The sequence below is a fragment of the Calidris pugnax genome, unplaced genomic scaffold (genome assembly GCF_001431845.1).
Source record: "Calidris pugnax isolate Ruff unplaced genomic scaffold, ASM143184v1 scaffold499, whole genome shotgun sequence".
Classification (NCBI taxonomy): Eukaryota; Metazoa; Chordata; class Aves; order Charadriiformes; family Scolopacidae; genus Calidris; species Calidris pugnax.
Genome location: NW_015092476.1, coordinates 626,078 through 647,146, shown reverse-complemented (window position 1 = coordinate 647,146; position 21,069 = coordinate 626,078). Strand labels below are relative to the sequence as shown.

Genomic DNA, 21,069 nt, shown 5'->3' with positions numbered 1-21,069 from the left:
GAGATAAGCCAGCACCTGCAAGGTTATACTACCCGTCTACGATAGAAAATTCTGAAATAGTTTAAAAACACAACCCACTACTAGACATTTCAAGGTTCTATGGATACAAACAACTACTAAATCCTCTCTTCAATGCCTGTCCCGCGGAGCATTCTGGGAGACGTAGTCTCCTCGGGCGGCCATCTTGTGCGCGGCGGCAGGCCCCAGGGCGCGGCTCCAGCGCCAGCCCCCAGCGGATGAAGGGTGCGGCGGGATTCCCCGGGGGAGCGGGACCTGTTTCCCGTCCCCTGTCGGGATCCGGTGCGCGGGCCCCGGGACGGCAGCGGAGACCCTGCCATCATGGCGGTGCCCGCGGCGCCATCTCCATCTCGACCTCACTCCCGTCCTGCACCGCGCGCTCCCGCCTGTTCCGGTCAAGAGCTGCGCGCTGATTGGCCCCCCAGGTGTCCGAGGCGGAAGCGGGCGCGGCGGCAGGAGATTTGAACGGCAACGGCCGCGCCGGGGAGCGGCTGCCGAGGCGGTGAGTGCAGCTCCGGGCCCGCTCCCCGGTACCGGAGGGTCCGGCTGGGCCCTCGCACATCCGCTGGCGACGGGGTTCTGGTGGGGTTGCGGCGGCGTCGGGCGCCTCTCACCGCTCCGCGCAGGCGGGCCCTGAAAGGAGGCCGGTGCCGCGGCGTCTCCCTGGGTCTCGCTCTTTGCCCCGCGGACGGGGCTGCCGGGACGGGCGGGATCGCCCCTTCGCCAGGGCAGTCGCCCTCTCCCGCTGCCAGAGCCCCCGAGAGGCGGTGCCCGCCTGTGTCCGCGGCCGGTGGATGTGCTGCTGTAGCGCTGGGCCCTGGGAGCGGGTCGCTCGGCCCCGCCGAGCTGCGGGAGAGGAGTTTCCCGTTCCGAGAGCCCGCTCGGCCTGAGGGGTCCCAAGGCTGGATACCGTTTCTCCTTGCAGGGCCTGAGAAGGATCGCCGGGTCCTTGCCCCGTCCAGGATGGCTCTAGGGGAGTATGAGGAAATTCTCAAGTACTACGAGTTGCACGAGACGATTGGCACAGGTAGGCTTCGATGCAGACAGACGGGTGGGACCCCGCTGGTGTTTGCCAGAATGTCCATTGACTGTAGCTGAGGAATCTCCAGGGCCCGTTTCACATGTGTGTTTTGGGGGGCAGAGCTCTGGAAGTGTTGGTGATCACCTCTGGCTCTAAGGAAGGTGCTTCCCCACCTGCCCCGAGTAAGGGTGAGGAAGCGGGATGTCACACCGAGCTCTCACCCTCTCTTTTCCCCAATTCTAGGTGGGTTTGCAAAGGTGAAACTCGCCCAGCACCTCCTCACTGGTGAAAAAGTGGCAATAAAAATCATGGACAAACTTGCTCTGGGGGTAAGACAGGAGATATGTAAAAGTTGGGAGTGTCATCTGCTGTTCTTGTGGGGTTCTCCAGAACGTTGGGGTGGGAGGTGTCAAAACCACCCAGGGAAGCTGTGGCTGCCCCATCCCTGGAGGGGTTCAAGGCCAGGTTGGATGGGGCTTGGAGCAACCTGGTCTGGTGGGAGGTGTCCCTGCCCAGGGCAGGGGGTTGGAACTTGATGATCTTTAAGGTCCCTTCCAACCCAAACCATTCTATGAAAATACTGCCCCTTTGTCCCCTGGGCTATTGGCTCCAGACTTGCAAGAATATCAGCAGAACTCCACAAACCTTGTGCCCTCTTGTGCGGAGGGCAACGTTCTCTGGCTGTAGAACTGAGACAGTCAAAGGTTATTACAGTAATGTGATGAGAACACTGATGGGAATATTTTACACCTGTTTTACTCCTGCCCCTGTGGGTTTGGCTGAGCGATGTGCCCAAATTGCGGGGGGTGAATGGGAGCAGTCGAATAGTTTGCTGTCTTGTTCGTGCTCTGAAGGGCTGTGTCGCGCGTCGGTTTGGTGCTGGCTGCTCCTCAGCTTGCTGCTGTGGTCCCTTAGGATGACTTGCCTCGTGTGAAAACAGAGATTGATGCCATGAAGAACTTAAGGCACCAGCACATTTGCCAGCTGTATCATGTGATAGAGACCTCCACCAAAGTGTTTGTGGTCTTAGAGGTAAGCAACAGGGTTCTTGGTTTTGGCTGCAGCAGTAGGTGATAACAGAGCTCAAATGAAACCATTCTGATGAGCCAGTTCAAGATGCTTTGGTTTAAAACCAAAGCTGGTAACATGTTGTGTGTTCTCTCTTCTTGGCAAAGCTGCTCATTGCTGTTGAAAATAAGTGAAATAGCTTTAATGCCTGCCTCACCTTTGAGTTATTTTAAAATATCATCGGGGGGAGACGTGGGGCCCTGGGACTCTGGCGTGGCTGCCACCCCTGGGGCAGTTTGTGTTGCTGTGCCCTGAGTGTGACATGTCCATCTTGGCATGTCAGGCAGGACCCAGACTCCTCAGCCCCTTTGGTGGCCGCAGGGCTGGCCGAGGGCACACTGGGGGGGTGACACAGAGGGGATGGGTGAGTGTCCTCTCGTCACCGTTTGGGTTTCAATGTCGTATTGTCAGTGGCTTCTCTTTCTCCCGTCTCCACGCAGTACTGTCCTGGGGGAGAGCTGTTTGACTACATAATTTCCAAGGACCGCCTTTCCGAGGAGGAAGCCCGTGTGTTTTTTCGGCAGATCGTTTCAGCGATTGCTTACGTGCACAGCCAGGGATATGCCCACAGGGATCTCAAACCAGTAAGCCTGAACCAAAGTCAGACTTGCTTGAATAGTGATGGACACCCCCTTTTATTTCTCCCTTGGCAGCCAGAGTAAGTTCTGCCTTCTCCGTTTTCTTGTGCTTAGAGCTCTTTATCTAACATCTTCTGGAAGAGCATTATTTCTACTTGCTGCTGCATTCCTCAGCAGAGCTGGAGCTTGGAGCTTGCTCTGAAAGAACTCCAGAGGGGCAGAGGCATGGATCTGACTCTGAATGTTGCTGAGGCTTTTTTGTTACTCCCTTTATTCCAGCCTGTACCTGGAGAGAGACTTTATGATGCCACTTTCTTGTGTTTTCACGCCCAAAGGGAAAAGCGAGAGGGGTAACTCAAACAAGTGGTGGCTGGACAGAAGGTGTAAGGATAAATGCAGGCTATTGGACCCACCATGCGGCTTTGCTGTCGGTGCAGGCTTTGAGCACAAGTTTAGGGAATGGAAAGCTTGAGTCTGTTTCTCCTTGAAAGGAGTTAGAAATTTGCATTTTTAGAGGTGCTGGGATCTCTGAGAAAAGCCAATTCTTAGTACGCAAGCATTTTCCTAGACATCTCCTGAAATCTTTGTCTGCAAAGAACTTCTCCCCAAAGGAAGCGTGGTGTGTATCTTTGGGAAGGAGTTGGCTGTAGCTGCAGAGCTGAGGGATTCACAGGCTTGTGTGATAACGTGGGTGGGAAGTGACTTCCAGAGGCTTCTGCTTGAACCTCCTCCTGTGTGTCAGACCATGTTTCTTGAGGCTTTATCCTGTCCCAACATCCACCTCTCCTGAGGATGAGGCAGCACAATCTCTCGGGGCAACCTCTTCAGCTCCTCACTCTCCTTATGAGGAGAAAGGCTTTTCCTTATTTCCAGTCAGAACCTCTCTCCATGTCTGTTGTTGGTCATTACCCCACTGTGCACTGCTGGGAGGAGACGAGCTCTGTCAGGGAGGTGATTCTGCCCCTCTGCTCTCATGAGACCCACCTGGAGCACTGCATCTATCTATGGAGTTCTCAGCACAGGAATGACATGGACATGTTGGAGTGGGGCCAGAGGAGGCCACAGAGATGCTGGGAGGGCTGGAGCCCCTCTGCTGGGAGGGGGGGCTGAGAGAGTTGTGGGGTTCAGCCTGGAGAGGAGAAGGCTCCGGGGAGACCTCAGAGCCCCTTCCAGTCCCTCAAGGGGCTCCAGGAAAGCTGGGGAGGGACTCTGGATGAGGGAGGGGAGCCCTAGGAGGAGGGGGAAGGCTTTTACAGTGAAAGAAGGGAGATGGAGCTGAGCTGTGGGGAAGAACTTGTTTGGTGTGAGGGTGGTGAGAGCCTGGCCCAGGTTGCCCCGAGAAGCTGTGGCTGCCCCATCCCTGGAGGGGTTGAAGGGCAGGTTGGAGGGGGCTTGGAGCACCCTGGTGTGGTGGGAGGTGGCACCGGGGGCCCCTTCCAACTCTAACCATTCTATGATTCATGCCCTCCATGGAGGTATTCCAAGGCTGCCATGAGGTCTCCACTGAAGCTTTCTTGTCTACGGGCTGAAGGAACACCTTTTCCTCAGCCTCTCCTCCTGGAGAGAGCGCTCCAACCCTCTGAACAGGCTGGTGGCTATCTGTGGAGCTTCTTTCATTTGGATATTGATGCTGTGCTGGGGGGGGCAGAAGCTGGTGGGGCTCTGGTAGCTGTGCTGAAGAGATGACTGGAAGAACTTCCCCCAGTTGCCTCACTGTGCTCCAGTTTGCACAGCCTGTGATATTGCTGGCTGCCTTTTCTGCCTCACGTCCAGCTTGTGCCCATCAACCCCACCTCTCCCAGGCCCTTCTCAGCAGGTAGGAACTAGGGTTCCTCGGCTGGAATATGGGATAGATTTGGTAATGACTGATCAAAATCTCCCCAGGACAGAGTTGAATTCTAGCTGCTAAAGACAAGCAGAAATAAGGCATGAGAAAATGTAGTCTCTTGGATATTTGGGTTCTGAAAGCATTCATTCCCACTTTCTCTTTTGACAGGAAAATCTGCTGATTGACAAGGAGCATAATTTGAAGCTGATAGACTTTGGACTTTGTGCAAAGCCAAAGGTAAGAGCATCAGCTGCTTTCACAGGGCAGGGCTACATCAGCTGCTTCACACGCATGAAAACTGCACGTTTGACTTCAGAGTGCAATGCAGAGAGTTGCCCAAAGACCCTTGACTCAAACTGCATTGAAATCACCCTGTCACTAATTACTGGGGGAGGGGCTGGGTTGTGTGAGAGAGCAGTGAGCTCTCTGTTATGCCCAGGCTGTTAGATCACTTTTTCCTCTTACACCTGGTCTTTGGCCATCATCTAAGGCAGAGATCATTGTGTGTAGAGCACCCGCTGTCACCTGGAAAGGCCTGGAATAGAAAGCTGATGTTGGGGTGCATTTTTCCCTGATAAGTTTCAGTGGTGTGTGTCCTTTTCAAGAGATTTGTGTGTTTGTGGAGATTGTGGATTGACTCAAATAGCTTATTCCAGTTACTTTTACAAAGCCTCTCATTCCACGTGCTTGTCCTGAGTTGTCTCCTGAGTTTAAAATTGGTTGCTGGGAGCCCTTTCTATTTGTCAGTTTAACGTGCCAGCTAGGTACTGTTCAGCAACAATTTAATGGGAAGAAGATCTACAGATCTGAAGACAGTTCCTTGTCCTCAGATTGTTTTACTTAAGTCAGTCTTGATTGCCTGCAAGATGCTCTTTTAGACCGTCAGCTCACTGGTATCATGTCATTCTGATTTGCTTAGAGCAAAGCCCAGGCAAAATAATAATGTGGCTTGGATAAGAAGTTTTTTCTCAGTTGTTCTTCATGAAGTTGTTGTGTTCAATATCGGTATAAATAACCAGCCAGCCTCATGCCTGGTAGCTCTTGAGTCACTTCTTCCCAAGTTCCATCCTAGTCCCTTCACAGTGTCAAAGGACAGTATTCTTATCAAAGGAAGAGCTGCAGGAAAGACTGCTGGGATTGTAGGGGTAGGGGCAGCTTGGGATCTGGACCTTTATGGGATACACCTGGGCTTGGACCTTTTTGCCTAGTGAAGCCATATATAGCACCCAGGCAAAATCTGAGGTGGATGTAGGTGCACAGCAGAGGGAGATGAAGCCTCTGAGGCCTCTAGCATTGCCAGAGCTGTGTTAAAGCCAATGCTTTCTGTGATGGCTTTTCTGTCTTCTTCTAGGGTGGCCTTGACAACCGCCTGAGCACGTTCTGTGGAAGCCCAGCATATGCAGCACCAGAGCTGATCCAGGGCAAAGCGTACATCGGCTCAGAGGTACGGAGCAGGGCCTGGGGCAGGGGCTTCTCCTTCCCATGTGTTTACAGGTGCCGAGGTTCAGTGACACTCACTTGGTTCCTCTCTCCAACACTGCTGGTTGCCATCCCCTGGGTCATTCTCAGAAGCCTGTGACCAACCTTGACAGTCAGAGCCTAGAGCAACACCAGGTGCTCTTGCCCATGTCATGGGGTGGCTGGTTCCTCTCTGACCAGTCCTTCCCCGTCGCTGTTTATTGCTCCTTATCATAGTGCCCACAAAACAACAACTTCAATGCCTGCCTTCTGCTGCATGTTCTTTCACACAGCAATTTGCTCTATGAATTATCCAGCTCTTCTGGCAAATTTTTATGCAGTCCCAGGATCTTGTACAGGCTTTACTGGGCCCATCTTTGGCTTGAAATTCGGGTATGAAAACTTGCTCCCTTGTGTTTCTTGTAGAGAAGAAAAACTGTGGAGTTTATCCAGCTCTGGTTCCATGTCTATAACGTGCTACTTGCCTTTGTCAGTCCATCCAAACTGCTGTTGTTGCCCTTCAAACTTCCTACGTTGTAGTGTGGTCAGATTCCCTTTTCCACACCTTAGCACCACTGTCCTTGGCCTCTAACTCCCCTTTCCTTTCTGGTTTGTTTTGGTTTTCCATGAAGCCCAGTGCTTCTCAAGCCTTCTTCTTCCTTCTGGTCCCTGTGGGAACAGCACAGAATCTTCTAGGTTGGAAGGGACCTTAAAGATCATCTTGTCCAACCGTCAACCTCACTGACAAAAATAGACACCCACACAACAAACAAGGAGCATCATCACTAAACCAGACCTCCCAGCACTTCATCAACCCGTCTTTTGAACACCTCCAGGGATGGTGCCTCAACCACCTCCCTGGGCAGCCCATTCCAATGCCTGATAACCCTTTCAGTGAAAAAATTTTTCCTAATATCCAGCCTGAACCTCCCCTGGCGTAACTTGAGGCCATTTCCTCTTGTCCTGTCGCCTGTGACTTGAGAAAAGTCACACGAGCTGTTAGAAGGCACGTGGACCTTGTCGTGCCTCTACAAGCAGGGAAGAAGCAGTAGAGCTTTTGAGTTGATGTCTGTGCTGGCAGCAGCTGTGACCAGTAACACTTTCCTGTAGGAAATCCTGCATGATTCCAAGGGTGATTCCATTTTTGCCAGTGAAATCCATGTAGATGGAGGGTAACGCAGGGATTTGGTGCCCTCATGGGAGGATATTGGTTTTACTCGTGCTTGAGTGAATTAAAAATGGAGTGTGGGTTGTGTGCTTTCCCTTGGAATGTAAGAGTTCTGCCCAGAATTAAGGACTCTGCTTTTCACTGGTCAAGTGTGGGCTTTGCCAGAGGGGGAACAATATTAACCTGTTTCTGAGCCGTTTTTGATCAATGCAGTTGGTGAACTTCCCCTCTCGTGTGTTTTTTAGGCAGATATTTGGAGCATGGGAGTGCTGCTGTACGCTCTGCTGTGTGGCTTCCTCCCCTTTGACGACAACAGCCTCATGGCTGTCTACAGGAAGATCACGGTAGGTGTTGGTGGTGCTGGAATACACTGGGAACAGCCATGGTGAAGCATTAGGAGAGGCCTTTGCTTTTCCTGTGACAGAACCTGCTGAATTTTGGTACATTTTGCTGCTTTTCCTATCAATATTTTGGGTGTTTGTTTCCATCTTCACTCAGCCTTTGCAGCGCTCCAGCTTGGCCCTATAACAGGAGAGGAAATTTAGTTTCAGGAGAAGCGTTTTCTTGCTGGTGGGCTGGATTTTTGTATCAGAGTCTTGATCTGGCTTCTCCCTGTATTGTATGGAATAGAACTGCAAATATGTTATTTGATTTGCCCAAAATAATGTCCTGAAATGTCAGCTGTTCTCATGTCTACCCGAAGCAGGGTTCTGCATCTGCTGAGGAGGAAAGCACATTTCCTCCTCTAAAATGAGGAGGAAAGGTAAGACACAGTAATCAACAGAAAGTTGAATAAATAGTAATAGAATTTAGCAATTGGTTCTGTTTGTCCTGTAAACTCCTTCCGCTGCAGCCAGACTTCATATACCCTCCTCCACCAGCAGCTTCTCACTGCCAGAACACTGAGGTTGCTAAAGTGGGATGAGGAGTAGCTGTGTTGGGCGAGGGCTTTGCTGCCTTCCACCTCTTTCTTCTTCATAGAATCATAGAATCATCTGGGTTGGAAGGGACCTTCAAGGTCATCTAGTCCCACCCCCCCGCAGTCAGCAGGGACACCCCCAACTAGACCAGGTTGCCCAGGACCTCATCAAGCCTCACCTTGAATATGTCCAGGGATGGGGCCTCAACCACCTCCCTGGCAACCTGTTCCAGTGCTCCACCACCCTCACAGTAAAGAACTTTCTCCTAATCTCCAATCTAAATCTGCTCCCCTCCAGCTTGAAGCCATTTCCCCTCGTCCTGTCACTGCAGGCCTTTCTAAACAGGCTCTCCCCAGCCTTCCTGTAGGCCCCTTCAGGTACTGGAAGGCCGCTGTTAGGTCTCCCTGGAGCCTCCTCTTCTCCAGGCTGAACAACCCCAGCTTCCTCAGCCTGTCCTCGTAGCAGAGGAATCGTTCTTCTCCCATCCACAGTCTGTCTTAAAAAAAAAAACAAAAAAACAAAAAAAAAACAAAACATCACCAAACAAAAAAAACCCGACCCCCAAACTCCTTGAGGGTGTTGAAGGGCTGCTCTGGCAGGAGACCACTGGCAGCTGATCTGCACAGGGGGGTGTCTTCAGGGGGCAGAACCATCAGGGGCAGGATGAGAACATCAATTGGTGTGGCTTTTGAGTCTGGAATTGGAGTGGAGTGGAGTACCTTGGCAGAAGATCCATAGGAAGCTCAGTAGGAGTCTTTGTAAAGAACTTAAACAGGAAAAAAAACAATCTGACTCCACCAAACCAACCAAAAAAACCCCACCAAAACCAACCAAACAAAAAAAGGCAATAACTAACTGATCCAAAGAGAACACATAAAGTGCTGATATTCAGGTGAGCCACTCTTTAAAATGATAGGACTTTCCTACTTGAATAATCTGAAGTATCTCAAGTTGGAAGGGACCCGTAAGGTCCCTGAGGAGGTCCAACCTCCTGCTCCTCGTAGGACTCCCTGAAACTAAATGGTGTGACCAAAAGCCTTCTCCAGAGAATGTCAGCAAACAGTTGCAATTTCCCAGTAAAATCACTAAAGGGGAGTCATCTGAGGCATCAGAGATGCTTGAGCTGCCTTTCCCCCTCTGCTCAGGGTGCGGGTGGTCGTCACAAGGTCACTGGGCATTGAGAACTTGGCCATTTCTGAGTGTACTTTTGTGGGACAATCATTTCTGCTGGTCTCTGTGCCCAGGTGCAGCGCACGGTGAATGATCTTGGTGGTTGGGGTTTAATTCTGTGACACCAGTCCGTAGTTGAGGGGTGGACTGGGAGCTCAGACGTGGAACGGAGATCTCCAGATCATCAGGGATGGTTTCTGCACTGCTACCATTGTCTGACGAGCACAGGAGATGAGTGTTTTGGATGGACAGGGTTTGGGCAGTGAAACGTGTTTGCATGAAGTGAGACACAAGTTTTAAACCTCCTTCTGGGGGTTCCCCCCCACTATTGGGGACCGATAGTGTCACAGGAGCTGATGTGCAGCCTTGCTTTTCCACCATGGATTTGTTTCAATTTTACCTGTTTGTGAACTGAAAATTGCCTGAAAAGAGGGCACTTAGGCACTTTTGCAGAATTTAATTTCGCACATTATAGAACCTGAGATTTCCTGTAATCTCAGCTCAGCACTGTTGTTCCGGGACAATGGAATAATCTGCTGCTTGAATCTAATTAGGATCATGTGACTGACAAGTGGTGTTTCCTTCCTTGGGATGTTCCACGTCTCTTCATCTGAGAATAGTTGAATAAATAGCTTTACTTTTTGAATAAAAAATCGAGCATGTGATGTAATTGTTAAAAAAAGAAAAAGAAAAAGAAAAAGAAAAAAACCCCAAACCAACGTGTTTTTGGGGTGACTTTCTGCATCTGGTAGCTATTGCAAGCTTTTAACCTTCCAGCATCGCCCTCAGTCAAGTAGATGCTGGTTTTGGTTTTCCTTGTCCTGTGTTCTATAGCAATACGTTAAAAACAAAATGCTGATGATGTGTTTTACTTATTTGCCTTAGTTTTGGGGTAAAGCTGTGCTGTGAAACAGCCTACAAACTAGCTAGGAACAGCACATTAGCAGTTAGAATTACAATTGATGGTGATGTTACTTCACAGCATCTGTTTACTGATTTTCACTTATTGGGGTTTTTTTTCCTCCGTTTTCATTGACAAGTAAATAATCCCGGACTGTGAATTTGTTTTGTTTTTTTTTAGGTACTGCATTGTACCTCAAATCTGAAAGCCATTTTCACTTCTCTAATCCAGAATTACAAAAAAAAAAAAGGAAATAATTTGATTGCAAGAAACTTACCTGTTAGATCTGCAACCTTTTTGCAGTTTGCGGTATGAGCCAAGGTGGAAAAAGTAGCATTAGGTGTGACCTATTTAAAAAAAAAAAACTATCTAACTTCTGAGGATGGATTACTTTTAGTGTCTCAAAAGTAGTGATTTCAATGAATATTCACGTATCCAAGTGCTAATATTGGTCATTTGATGTGATGAATTGATGTGGTGGATCAGGAGGGCTTCGGCAGCAGAAGTGGCCTGAAATGGAGATGTCTCACAGGCTGAGTGGGTGAAAAACACAGCTGAAAATTCAAACATGGCATTTTCCTTACTAATAGCAGCTGGGTTTTGGTACTACCTTTACATTTATCCAGGTTATTCGTGTGCCTGCTGTCCTTCCTTTTTAACTGGATGCAGATGTTTTATCCGAGTAATCAGTTTATCAGTTCCTTTTGAGTTACATGTTCAAGGTTCATTCTGAATCTTCTTTTCTGCAGAGGGGAAAATACAGTATTCCAAAGTGGCTCTCTCCTGGCAGTACGCTGCTAATCAGCCAGATGCTGCAGGTAAAGCTATTGCTTCTCTTCAGAAGGTCTATAAAGTACTATCGTGTGGGTCAAAATGCTACATCGGTGAAATATTTTTAAAATAACCAGTGTTGAAACATGAAGTTTACAATTCTTAATTCTTACAGTTATTTGAAGAGAAATATTGCCTTCTGCTGAAATTTTTTTTGAGAGGGATGATTTGGTATAGAAATAATTAAGCAAAGCTTAAATTAAGATTGAATGAAGTCGTCAAGCAGCCTGCATTCGGTTGTTCTTAGTTGTGCAATATAAATAAGAGCTGTTTTAGAAATGAAGCCAAACATCCTGGAGGTGCCTTTGGGCTATATAAGTGATCTGGCGAAACTGTTTCTTCAGTTTTTCTCACTGCTTTAGGCCCAAACATCCTGGAGGTGCCTTTGGGCTATAAAAGTGATCTAGCAACCTCTTTCTTCAGTTTTTCTCACTGCTTTAGGGATCAGTTTGATTTTCGTTGCCCACTAGGTGGACCCAAAGAAGAGGATCTCGGTGAAGCATCTACTGAGCCACCCCTGGCTCATGCAAGGCTATTCCGACGCTGTGCAGTGGCAAAGCAAATACCCAGTAAGTACACTTGTCAGACAAATGCTAAGGTATCTGTCCTGGCTTAATAGCATCCCCACAGTGCAGGGATGTGGAGAGATTTCTCCAAAGGTGACCTTTGGGGTGGCCACAATTCTTCCCAAATTCCTCTTGCTGTCAAAACGTTACTGCTGCCTCTCGATTCCTCTTGGGGAGGAACTTCAAATGTGTTTTCACTGTGTTCTGCAGCTGATGCTTAATTTGTGCAATAACTGACTTCTCATCAGGACGTGCCATGTTTCCACACAGGAGCAGCCAGTTGGTTCTCCAGGCTGCTGGGACAATACTCTGTTCAAGGGGCAAAACACAAATGTTCTTGAGAGTGTGATACTTGTGATTACAGTTTATCCTGTATCTAGTCCTCACTGAAAATTGCTAGATTGGATAAAAACTTGACTTTATTGAAAGTATATTCATCTTGTCTATTGCTTGTTTTACGTGTGTGAGAGACTGAGTGTGGAGAGGGAAGAAAGGAGATAATTCAGCTGTTGGTAGTGAGTGCTGAGAAATTCCTGTGGTTTGAGGCCAGTGTGTCCCTTTGGCCACTGGATGCCACTGTTTCTCCACATAAAGAAGATCTTTCCTGCGCTGGCAGCCCCGGAAAAGATGTGCCTGTCTGATGGCTGGGAATATTTAAGGAGAGAGGAAAGCGTAGCTTCCGTTCTAGTAAAAAAAAAATCCCATCTGCTGTCAGGGTTCCTTATCTGAATTCACAGCCTCTCACCAAGGAGGGGCCAGACCGTGGAGTTGTTGAACTTGTGTGACTTTTTCCAGTCTGTTCCCTGCGATACTCAGCTGTGACACTGACTGTGGAAAACACGAGGTCTGAAATGGGGGCGGGCTGTTGACTCAGCCCACTGAGTTTCACCACGGTGTCACAGTCAGATACGGGCTGGAGACAACCCCGGTGCCTCACGGTTTGCTCTCCATCGTGTTCTGCAGCTGAGACATCTTGACGAAGACTGCATAACAGAGCTTTCCCTGTTCCACAAACAGAGCAGGGAGGACATATCCAAGTTAATATCAGAGGTAAGAAGCCTATATCGGTAATTTACAGTAATTAAACACAGTGATACAGCGAGTAAACTTACTGTATTGACAGACTAAAACTCACTTGTTCTCAATTATGAAATTTTTAATACTTTTCAGAATTAAGGAGCCCCCGCAGAACTCCAGAATCTTGCTGTAGCTTATAATTACAGTTCTGAAGTTCAAACTTATAGACTCATAGAATTGCCAAGGTTGGAAGGGACTTTCCAGGTCAAATCCAACCATCAACCCAATACTGACAACACCATCACTAAATCATCACATTCCTTGCAGGGATCCCTGCAAGGTATCAGGATCAGGGTCTTAACCCTTTTTGCCTTTTCCTCCTTTAATTGATATTTCCTAAACCTTACAGTTATTTCCTACCATGGTAAAAGCCTTCTGAATCTCTTAAAGTCAAAATAGACTTAAAGAAGTTTGTGGTTGAACAACAGATGCGATTTGCTGGGTTAACTTTTCCTTTGAAATGGTTCAATAAGGAAGAGGGGAAAAAAAAAAAAAAAGAAAAAATATCAGAGCATCACCCAGGCTGACTCTAAAATACATTTTTGAGAGTTACTGTTCAGTTTTTTAAATAAGTGAATTTGTTTAGTCATTTTTTAATACAAATAACAAAAGTTGAACTGTCTTCTAGAAAAGGTGTATGGAGGCGAGAAGCAATGGCATTGCAAGCTGTGGAAGAGACTTAAAACATGATGCATACTCCAGCTTTTCCCCAAATCTGAAAATTCTCCCTTGAAATTTAAATTTATTTTCTTGTTTTATGCATGGCAGCAGTGACATGGTTCTTAGTTTTGGAAGAACTGTCAGGGTTTCCACATAAGTGTAGTAGAAACAGACTTTAAGTATGTGGGATACTTAGGATGGATTTGTGGAGTTAATGTCCCTTGTTCTTCAGTTATAGGGAATAATCTGTCTACAAGGAGGAAAGTCCTTCCAAGCAGGTTTGTGGCGTTTGCACAGCATAGAATCATGGAATTCTCGAGGTTGGAAGAGTCCTTTAGAGCAGTGCTTCTAATCCCTTATAACTAATTCAAACCTGTCAAGCCTTATACCCATGATTCTGACACAAGTAGGGTTCCTGAAAATCATGCAAAAAGTTGTTGCTGCTCTTGGGGGAAGAATGGGGAGGGACTTCCCAAAAATGGGGACTCTAGTTGAAATGTTGGCTAAACTGAATGAATAGCTTTGGCATTGACTTCAGTAGATCAACTCTGGCCCCAGCAGTAGTTTCACACTGGTGAGCATACTATGAACTAACGTGAAGAACGACAGCCATTGCTTGTTTCTGGATCCCAGACACATAAGGAGAACCAGCTGAAGTCTGAAATTCCACTCAGGTGATCAAACGCTAGCGATGCACATCGGGTGGAAAAACTTGCAGAGATTTTCAGAAGGCTGAGCTTGCTTTGTACTTAGAATGTTTTCAAGAGGACATTAAAATACTTTTTTTGTTTTCTAGTGGAAATATGACCAGATGTCAGCAACATACCTCATGCTTCAGTCCAAGAAGGCTCGTGGCAAGTGTATTCACTTAAATGTTCCACACCTAGCAGAATATGCCAGTAAATCACAAGAAGCAGTCCTCGCGGTGAGTTTTTGAATTTAACAGGACGACTCCTGGTTAAAACACTGCTCTGCACTAACAAAGCTCTGCCTGGAAAAACAGGCTGGTGCCCTAAACCTATGCCCTGGTTTCAGCTGGGAAAGAGTTAATTTCCTTTCTGGTGATTGCCATGAGAGGAATGTCAAAAATGCATATTTGCTTTAGTTGTTGCTGAGCGATGTTTATGCTTTTTGAGGACTCGCTTCAGCTGCCCATGGAAGCTGAGAAGGGAATAGAGACAGAACAAGGGAGTGGCCCATGGAATAGTCTGTCCCACAGACGGAGTGATTGGAGTATGAATGGGCTGGGACGGGGGATCCGCGATTGCTGCTGGGGATGGTGACGGTTCACCAGGACCTGACAGTGACTCCTGTCATTATTCTTCTTATTTTTACTGTATCTTTTTTTCCTTTTTCTGATACTGTTCTATTTAACTGTCTTCATCTCAACCCACAACTGGAGTTTGGTTGTTTTTTTTTTTTTAACTTTTCCCTTTCCCCTCCTTTTCTCCTTCTTCTCCCTACCATTTTCTTGGGGGAAAGGAGGGGTGAGCAACATCAGTAGGAGAGTCTGTGCACATTTAGCCAAAGTCTTGGTCATTAAACGGTTCAGTTTCCTCATTAATGTGTTTCAGCAAGCTGGGCTGCTTCTTGAATTGATATTACTGCAATAACTGTCTGTGAGGACATGGTGCCTTATGAGTCCCACGCAGAATGTCCCCGTGGCTACTCACAGAAATGGACTAAACTTCCTTAGTGTCTGGCCCGTGCTATCATTCCAGGTTTTCCTCTGTGATGCCAAACTTCTTACTGCACTTTTTCACATTTGTTTCTAAATGTTTCTCTACCTTGCTGGTTGCATCTAGTGTGGCTTAGTAAGGAAAGTCTTGTGGAACATCCTAGTGTGTCACCTGGGCAGCCTGCTTTGAGGTGTCATGAACCCTACATGAGCTGATGGTCAAAGGGAAGAGACCCTTTCCTCCTCCTTCTGTTTCCTTTCAGAACACCATCCCAGGCAGGGTTCTGTTTATTTTTAATAAATGAAATTTGTTGATGTTTTTCTGATTAATTGGATTCTCAAGTGGTTTTTTGTATATCTGAAGAGTAATTTCTGTTACTGTAGTTTGGTAGCAAAGTGCAGATAGGGCACTTGAGAGCTTAAAAGCATAGAATCATAGAATGGTTTGGGTCGAAAGGGACCTTAAAGCCCCCCCAGTGCCACCCCCTGCCCTGGGCAGGGACACCTCCCACCACACCAGGGTGCTCCAAGCCCCCTCCAACCTGCCCTTGAACCCCTCCAGGGATGGGGCAGCCACAGCTTCTCGGGGCAACCTGGGCCAGGCTCTCACCACCCTCACACCAAACAAGTTCTTCCCCACAGCTCAGCTCCATCTCCCCTCTTGCAGGTTAAAACCCTTCCCCCTTGTCCTACGGCTCCTCTCCCTCATCCAGAGTCCCTCCCCAACTGGTCTAAAGTTGCTAAATTGCAGGCAAGACCATATATAACACGCTGCTATAGGTGATATTGGTGATGCTGGTCTGTGTTTGACAAAATCTTTTGGTAAAATTGCAGGCTTCCCATTAACCATTCCCCCTCGAGCTGTAAACACTGGTGTGAAACTGTGAACTTGCTCTTGGGATGTCCTGTTCTCTGCGCTCAAAATAAATAGTTCCTTATGCATCTGATTCAACAGCACATAAATTCCTTCAGCTCACTCGTATGACTGCTTGGAAACTGATTCAAGGCCAGGCTGGTTGGGTCTTTGAGCAACCTGCTCTAGTGGGAGGTGTCCCTGCCCAGGGCAGGGGGTGGGACTGGGTGGGCTTTAAGGTTGCTTCCAAATCTAACCATTCTGTGAAACACAGAGGGGAATTCTATGATTACTGGTGCTGTGTAACAGATCACAAATCAGAAGTGTTGCCCAATACCCATGATGTGCTGTCCATAACCATGGTGGGTTGGTCTTCTGCACACAGATGATGATGGAGGTTCTTCAGGTTTGGTAGCACTGATGCCATGAAGTCACTTCATCCCTAGGGGTGTCTGAGGTGAATTGATCTGGCTAATACTAACCTTTAATGTGGGCATTATGCCTTCACAGATGATTGTGAAAACCATGTCCATGCAACACAACAACCCATTAGTCTTCCTGCAGCTCTTGGGACATGTTCAATTTAACCACATGTAGGTAGTGTGAGTGAGAATCAATTGGATGTGCTGAAATGCCCACCGAGTCAAGTTCTCTACCTAGAACTGGTCTAACGTAATGGCAACCAAGCAAAGGGAACTTTAATTTGGCCAGTTTCTGAATTTGGTGGGCACAAGCCAGTTCATAACACTGCCTTATTTCAAGTAATTTGATGGAGAAGGATATTCTGAAAAAACTCACTATGACCTGAAGTTCATCTGGAGCACGGTTGCCAAGGAATTCAGGCATTCCTGTTGTAATGGAACATGATTTCAACTACAATATGGGGCTGTTTGCTTGTTGGCTGTAGCTGTCAGCCCTCTGATAAGGCGTTCTTAGTAAGTCATCCCAGTAGGTCTGGTTACACACCAAGAAGCTCTGTTCCTTTTCTAGTGCAGTGATCAGGTCTCTCATTACCAATACCCTTGATCATAGACCAAGAAGAAACTCACCTGCTTCCTAAACTGAGATCCATTCCAACCGAGGACTGGCAATTTAAAATAACTGCAATTTCACTGGAGTGATATGAAATGCGTCCCTGGGAAGAGTGTCCTGAAAATAAGAAAAGGTTTTAGAAATTAAGGATATACTGTGGTATGGATCTGACTGTATGTGGTGTGAGCAGTTTTGCCTGCAGTTATGGATCCTCTGGTTTTGTAAATGACAACTTTTTTTCAGAGCTAGCAGTTACTCAAAGGCTTCTGAATGCTAGTACAAGTGGCAGATTCCATCATCACATGTCTTGGTTGTAATGTGTTTACCTTTATCCAGTCCCTTTCCAACTTTACTGCGTTCTTTTCTTGGGTTCTTTCCAGCTTGTTATTTGGCTTTTGGTAAAAGAACTTGTGGACCAAGTCTTGAAATCAAAGGAAGGTATTTTTTGTGAGTTGCTTCTCTTCTCAACGCAGGTCTCAAAAGATGACTTGGTAAAGCTTGAGGATAATTTCACATCTGCTTTGGATACTAATGGTAAATCCACAGTGACTATGTTTAAGTCATAGTATAAGGCTTAGGTCACTGGCCTGGGGACTTCCATTGGCTGTTAACCATAATTAGGAACTTAAAAATTTAATTTAATTTAATGATACTTTCTGGTGAAATTTTCCTTGCAGTGGAAATCTGAACTGAATTTTTCTTTCCAGACTGGAAAAGCTGTGACAGATGAAGATGTGCCAGACTGCAGTGCAGCAACACATGTCTCTGGGTCCATGGAATTTCCTGACTCAGCTTCACTGTTTCCACAATCTCCATTAGAAGAACTTATTCTGAATACCCACAGAAAAAAGCCGGTATTTTGAGGAATAAATACTAGGGTTTTTTTTTTTTAAATACGCTATTCTTAATTTTAAAAAATCTTATTTTTATTGTACTTAAAACTTATATTTAAATGTTCAGTGGACCCTCATCAAAGGGAGTTACAAACTGAGCAAAGAAATGTTTTAAATATTTAGCTGAAGATAAATTGTGCCTTCCTCCAGCTGTAGGCCATGACTCATTTGAGAACTTGAGCTTTGCATTGGGTTTGCATAAAAACAGCGGATGGGGAATGAGTAAATGAGGATTTTAAAACTCACGGGAAGACAGTAAGGTCCAGCAAACAAGACCTCAAAGCCAGGCTAGAGCTGGAGGGGTCCTTGAAGAAGTTCAACTTGTCTGTATGGGACAAGAAAATCCAATGAAACAATTATAAATATACAATTAAACCAAGTGGAAGTTCTTGTCTGTGTTTAGATGAGCTGGTGAGAAATAATCTTAAACATGCAAGCTGGGGAACGTGGAAGAGCAGAAAAAGAATTGACAAATGACTTGAGATGTTTATTAGCAGGTCATAGGTGGAATCAAAAGTATTGAAGAGTTTTTAACTGTTTTGCTCCACAGACAAGTGTTGTATGGTGTTCTTAAGCTGCTTCAATTTTATAATTTCCTTGTCTGTAACATTCCTTAATGTGATCAGAATACAGCAAAGGATGTATTTTTTTTTTTTTTTTTTTTTTTTTTTTTTTTTTTTTTTTTTTTTTTTTTTTTGTTAAATCTCATAGCATTCAAGGCATGATGCTCAACAGCACGGTACAGAATTCACACTGTCAACTCCAGTGACAAGAAAAGTGGCATCGAAGAAGCGCAAAAACAAAGAGAACGTTGATACAGAGTCAGCTGTGAGAGATGAAATGCCCTTTGCGCCTCCTGCTCCAGCGACTTCCTCGGCCAAGAGCCAGATTGAGACGCAAGCGCCGTCCGTGGCCTTCCAGGGACCCACCTTCAAAGGTACGTTGAAGGGAACGAGTGAAAACTTACACGTTGCTTGCAAATTACTGTAAATTAAAATACCATCACAACACTTGCATATCCAACATATCTGCTTCTGGAAGACTGAACTCTTTTTGCCCTATTCCCCATCCCGGTGGTTCTGGTACCTGGGTAAGGTGCTGGAAGAGGTTTAACCATCCATCAGGGCAGGTTACTTGTGTGTTAATTACTGAAGTCACTGCTGCTCACAGTATCCTCTTTACAGCAGGAGACTCTTGGAACATTGTTGAGAAACAGTAAATCTTTGCAGGCTGATTCCAGTTATCAGGGACTTTGGACACACTCCTGTCTAATGACATCCTTTGTAAAGGACTTAAGCAAGTGCACTGCAAAGACTACTTGTTTATATGAGTTTGATTTCTTTTAAGATTGTGTGTGAAGAACTTGTGAAGATTGACTTCATGATCAGTTTAAAAAGCAAAAGGTTTTTTTTCCCCCCATTTCTTTCTGAAATGGGAAGTGCAGAAACACTGTTTCAGCTCATTTTAATGAGGTATTTCTGAGGGTTAAACAATTAAAAGCTAATTCTTTGTTTCATTAGAAGACTTTTGATTCAGGAAAGGCAGCATTAATATGTTCTTAGAGACGGGAAAGTGGAAGTATCCATTGGAAATTTTTGGGATCGTCGTTGTCTGAGGCCAGGTACAATTCTCTGGAGAGCTGAAACTCTGAACACTGGAGTTGAGTTCAGTTTTACTTGGTGTTTTGCACAATCAAACCCGTGCTCTGCAGAACTGTCGGGCTGTTACCTGGTGTGTGTTATTAAATACGGCCACAAAACTCACACCCTTCCTATAGGGGAAATGGCTTGGAGAAGAACGCAACTGTTCGGTGTTGTATTTATTCTGGGAGCAGTGGCAGAGCAAGAAAGTGATTCTAATCCTCCTCCTTTCCAAATTTCTGATACCAAACAGCATTGGTCGCTCTCAGGCTCAGCTTGTGGAGCCCTGGGGAAATCAGTCACAGTTTGTCTTTGTAGAGCAGGGATAGCACTGTTACATTAAAAACATGTGTTATCATTCTGGAGATACAGACCTGAGGTACAAAAGGGGGGTGATTTTAGAAATAAATTATTAATCATGAGAAATCCCAGCTGAAGAAGAGAAAATTCTTTATGCAAAAAACCTACCTGTTTTGGCGCTTTCTTTCAGAGAGACCATTTGCTGCCGTCACCCCAATTAAGAAACCCACAAACCCAACGAACAGAGATGAACTGACAGCAGCTGAGGTTCTTCCTGAACGAAGGTAAATGTCCAGTTATTTGTGTACACTTCTGATTTAAAGCAGGACTACCTTAATCCATGCACTGCCTCGGGAGCCTTGTTACGACAGCAAGCTGTTATTTCCATTCTCCTGATAAGAAGCTTCCTAAAACCTCTTTCTGCATCCACTGCCAAACTCAGGCAGAGAAAAGTTTTTGAGAATATGTAACTCAACTGTCTTCAGAATATATTCTTATTTTCCATAATGTAAGTTCCCTCTTATTCCAGTTCCCCCGAGAGCTGCAGCTTCTGTAGACATCTCTGGGTCTAAACCTCAGCTGACTTTCAGAAAGAAACTCTCATAATGCACTGCGCTTGCTTTGGTTTTCTTTAGTCTGGTCATATTTTAATGACGTATCTGAAAGGACTAATTTCTAAACGCTGAGGAAAAATAACTAAGTAATTTGTTCACAGGTGTCATTCAGGGGAGTTAGATCTCAACGTTGCTCATGCAAACAGCAGCCAAAAGAAGAGGAAAGCCAAAATATTCGGAAATCTGGAAAGAGGTCTAGATAAAGTGATCACAATGCTTACGCCCAGCAAAAAGAAACGATGCACTAGGGACTGTCCTAGGAAACTTAAGGTAAGGCTGCTGGAAAAAATAGAATTAACAGTATAATGGTAAACTTCCGAGTACTAAGTTACATTTTCTCTTTAAATGTGGTGGTTTAGTCCTAGAAAAGCCTCACGGTGCCATATACCCATTCAGAAGTGCTCAGTCTCAGCTCAGTGACATGCTATGGGCCATCTCCTGGCTGTGGAAGGTGCAGGAGGTGCCCAGTTGTGTGGCCACCTTGTAGTCCTCTGTGGCAACCACCTCTGGCTACAAATGAGATTTCTGAGAGCCTCTGTGCTGCCCCAGCCCATTTTATAGTTTTGGATTCAATTTGGATTTTAATCCATTTCGGATTTATAGTTTGGACATGCTTTAATATTAATTATCCAGCAGTTGTTGTTTGGTGTTCTCTGTTGCAATGTCTTAATTATGGTAATATTGGAAAGGTGAAGCATTTTTCACTGTAGTTAGCTATTCCGAAGCTGTTATTATGAAAGCTTTTCGTAGTGTCTTCAGTTTTAGGAGAAAGACTTTTTTTTTTTAGATCGGAAG

General features: G+C 46.1%; 1 protein-coding gene across 1 annotated transcript in view; it reads left to right on the top strand.

The window, feature by feature from the left end:
- The first annotated feature begins 390 nt into the window (after nucleotides 1-390).
- Nucleotides 391-21,069, top strand: part of MELK (maternal embryonic leucine zipper kinase) — a 22,973-nt gene continuing 2,294 nt past the window's right edge. Inside the window, exons 1-16 of the mRNA XM_014962557.1 lie at nucleotides 391-520; nucleotides 944-1,045; nucleotides 1,283-1,368; nucleotides 1,955-2,071; nucleotides 2,548-2,691; nucleotides 4,682-4,750; nucleotides 5,865-5,957; nucleotides 7,385-7,483; nucleotides 10,880-10,948; nucleotides 11,432-11,530; nucleotides 12,491-12,577; nucleotides 14,061-14,189; nucleotides 17,535-17,681; nucleotides 18,432-18,657; nucleotides 19,851-19,944; nucleotides 20,376-20,544. Coding sequence (XP_014818043.1) covers nucleotides 982-1,045; nucleotides 1,283-1,368; nucleotides 1,955-2,071; nucleotides 2,548-2,691; nucleotides 4,682-4,750; nucleotides 5,865-5,957; nucleotides 7,385-7,483; nucleotides 10,880-10,948; nucleotides 11,432-11,530; nucleotides 12,491-12,577; nucleotides 14,061-14,189; nucleotides 17,535-17,681; nucleotides 18,432-18,657; nucleotides 19,851-19,944; nucleotides 20,376-20,544 — 1,692 coding nt within the window. The 5' untranslated portion in view covers nucleotides 391-520; nucleotides 944-981. The remainder of the gene's footprint in view (nucleotides 521-943; nucleotides 1,046-1,282; nucleotides 1,369-1,954; nucleotides 2,072-2,547; nucleotides 2,692-4,681; nucleotides 4,751-5,864; nucleotides 5,958-7,384; nucleotides 7,484-10,879; nucleotides 10,949-11,431; nucleotides 11,531-12,490; nucleotides 12,578-14,060; nucleotides 14,190-17,534; nucleotides 17,682-18,431; nucleotides 18,658-19,850; nucleotides 19,945-20,375; nucleotides 20,545-21,069) is intronic.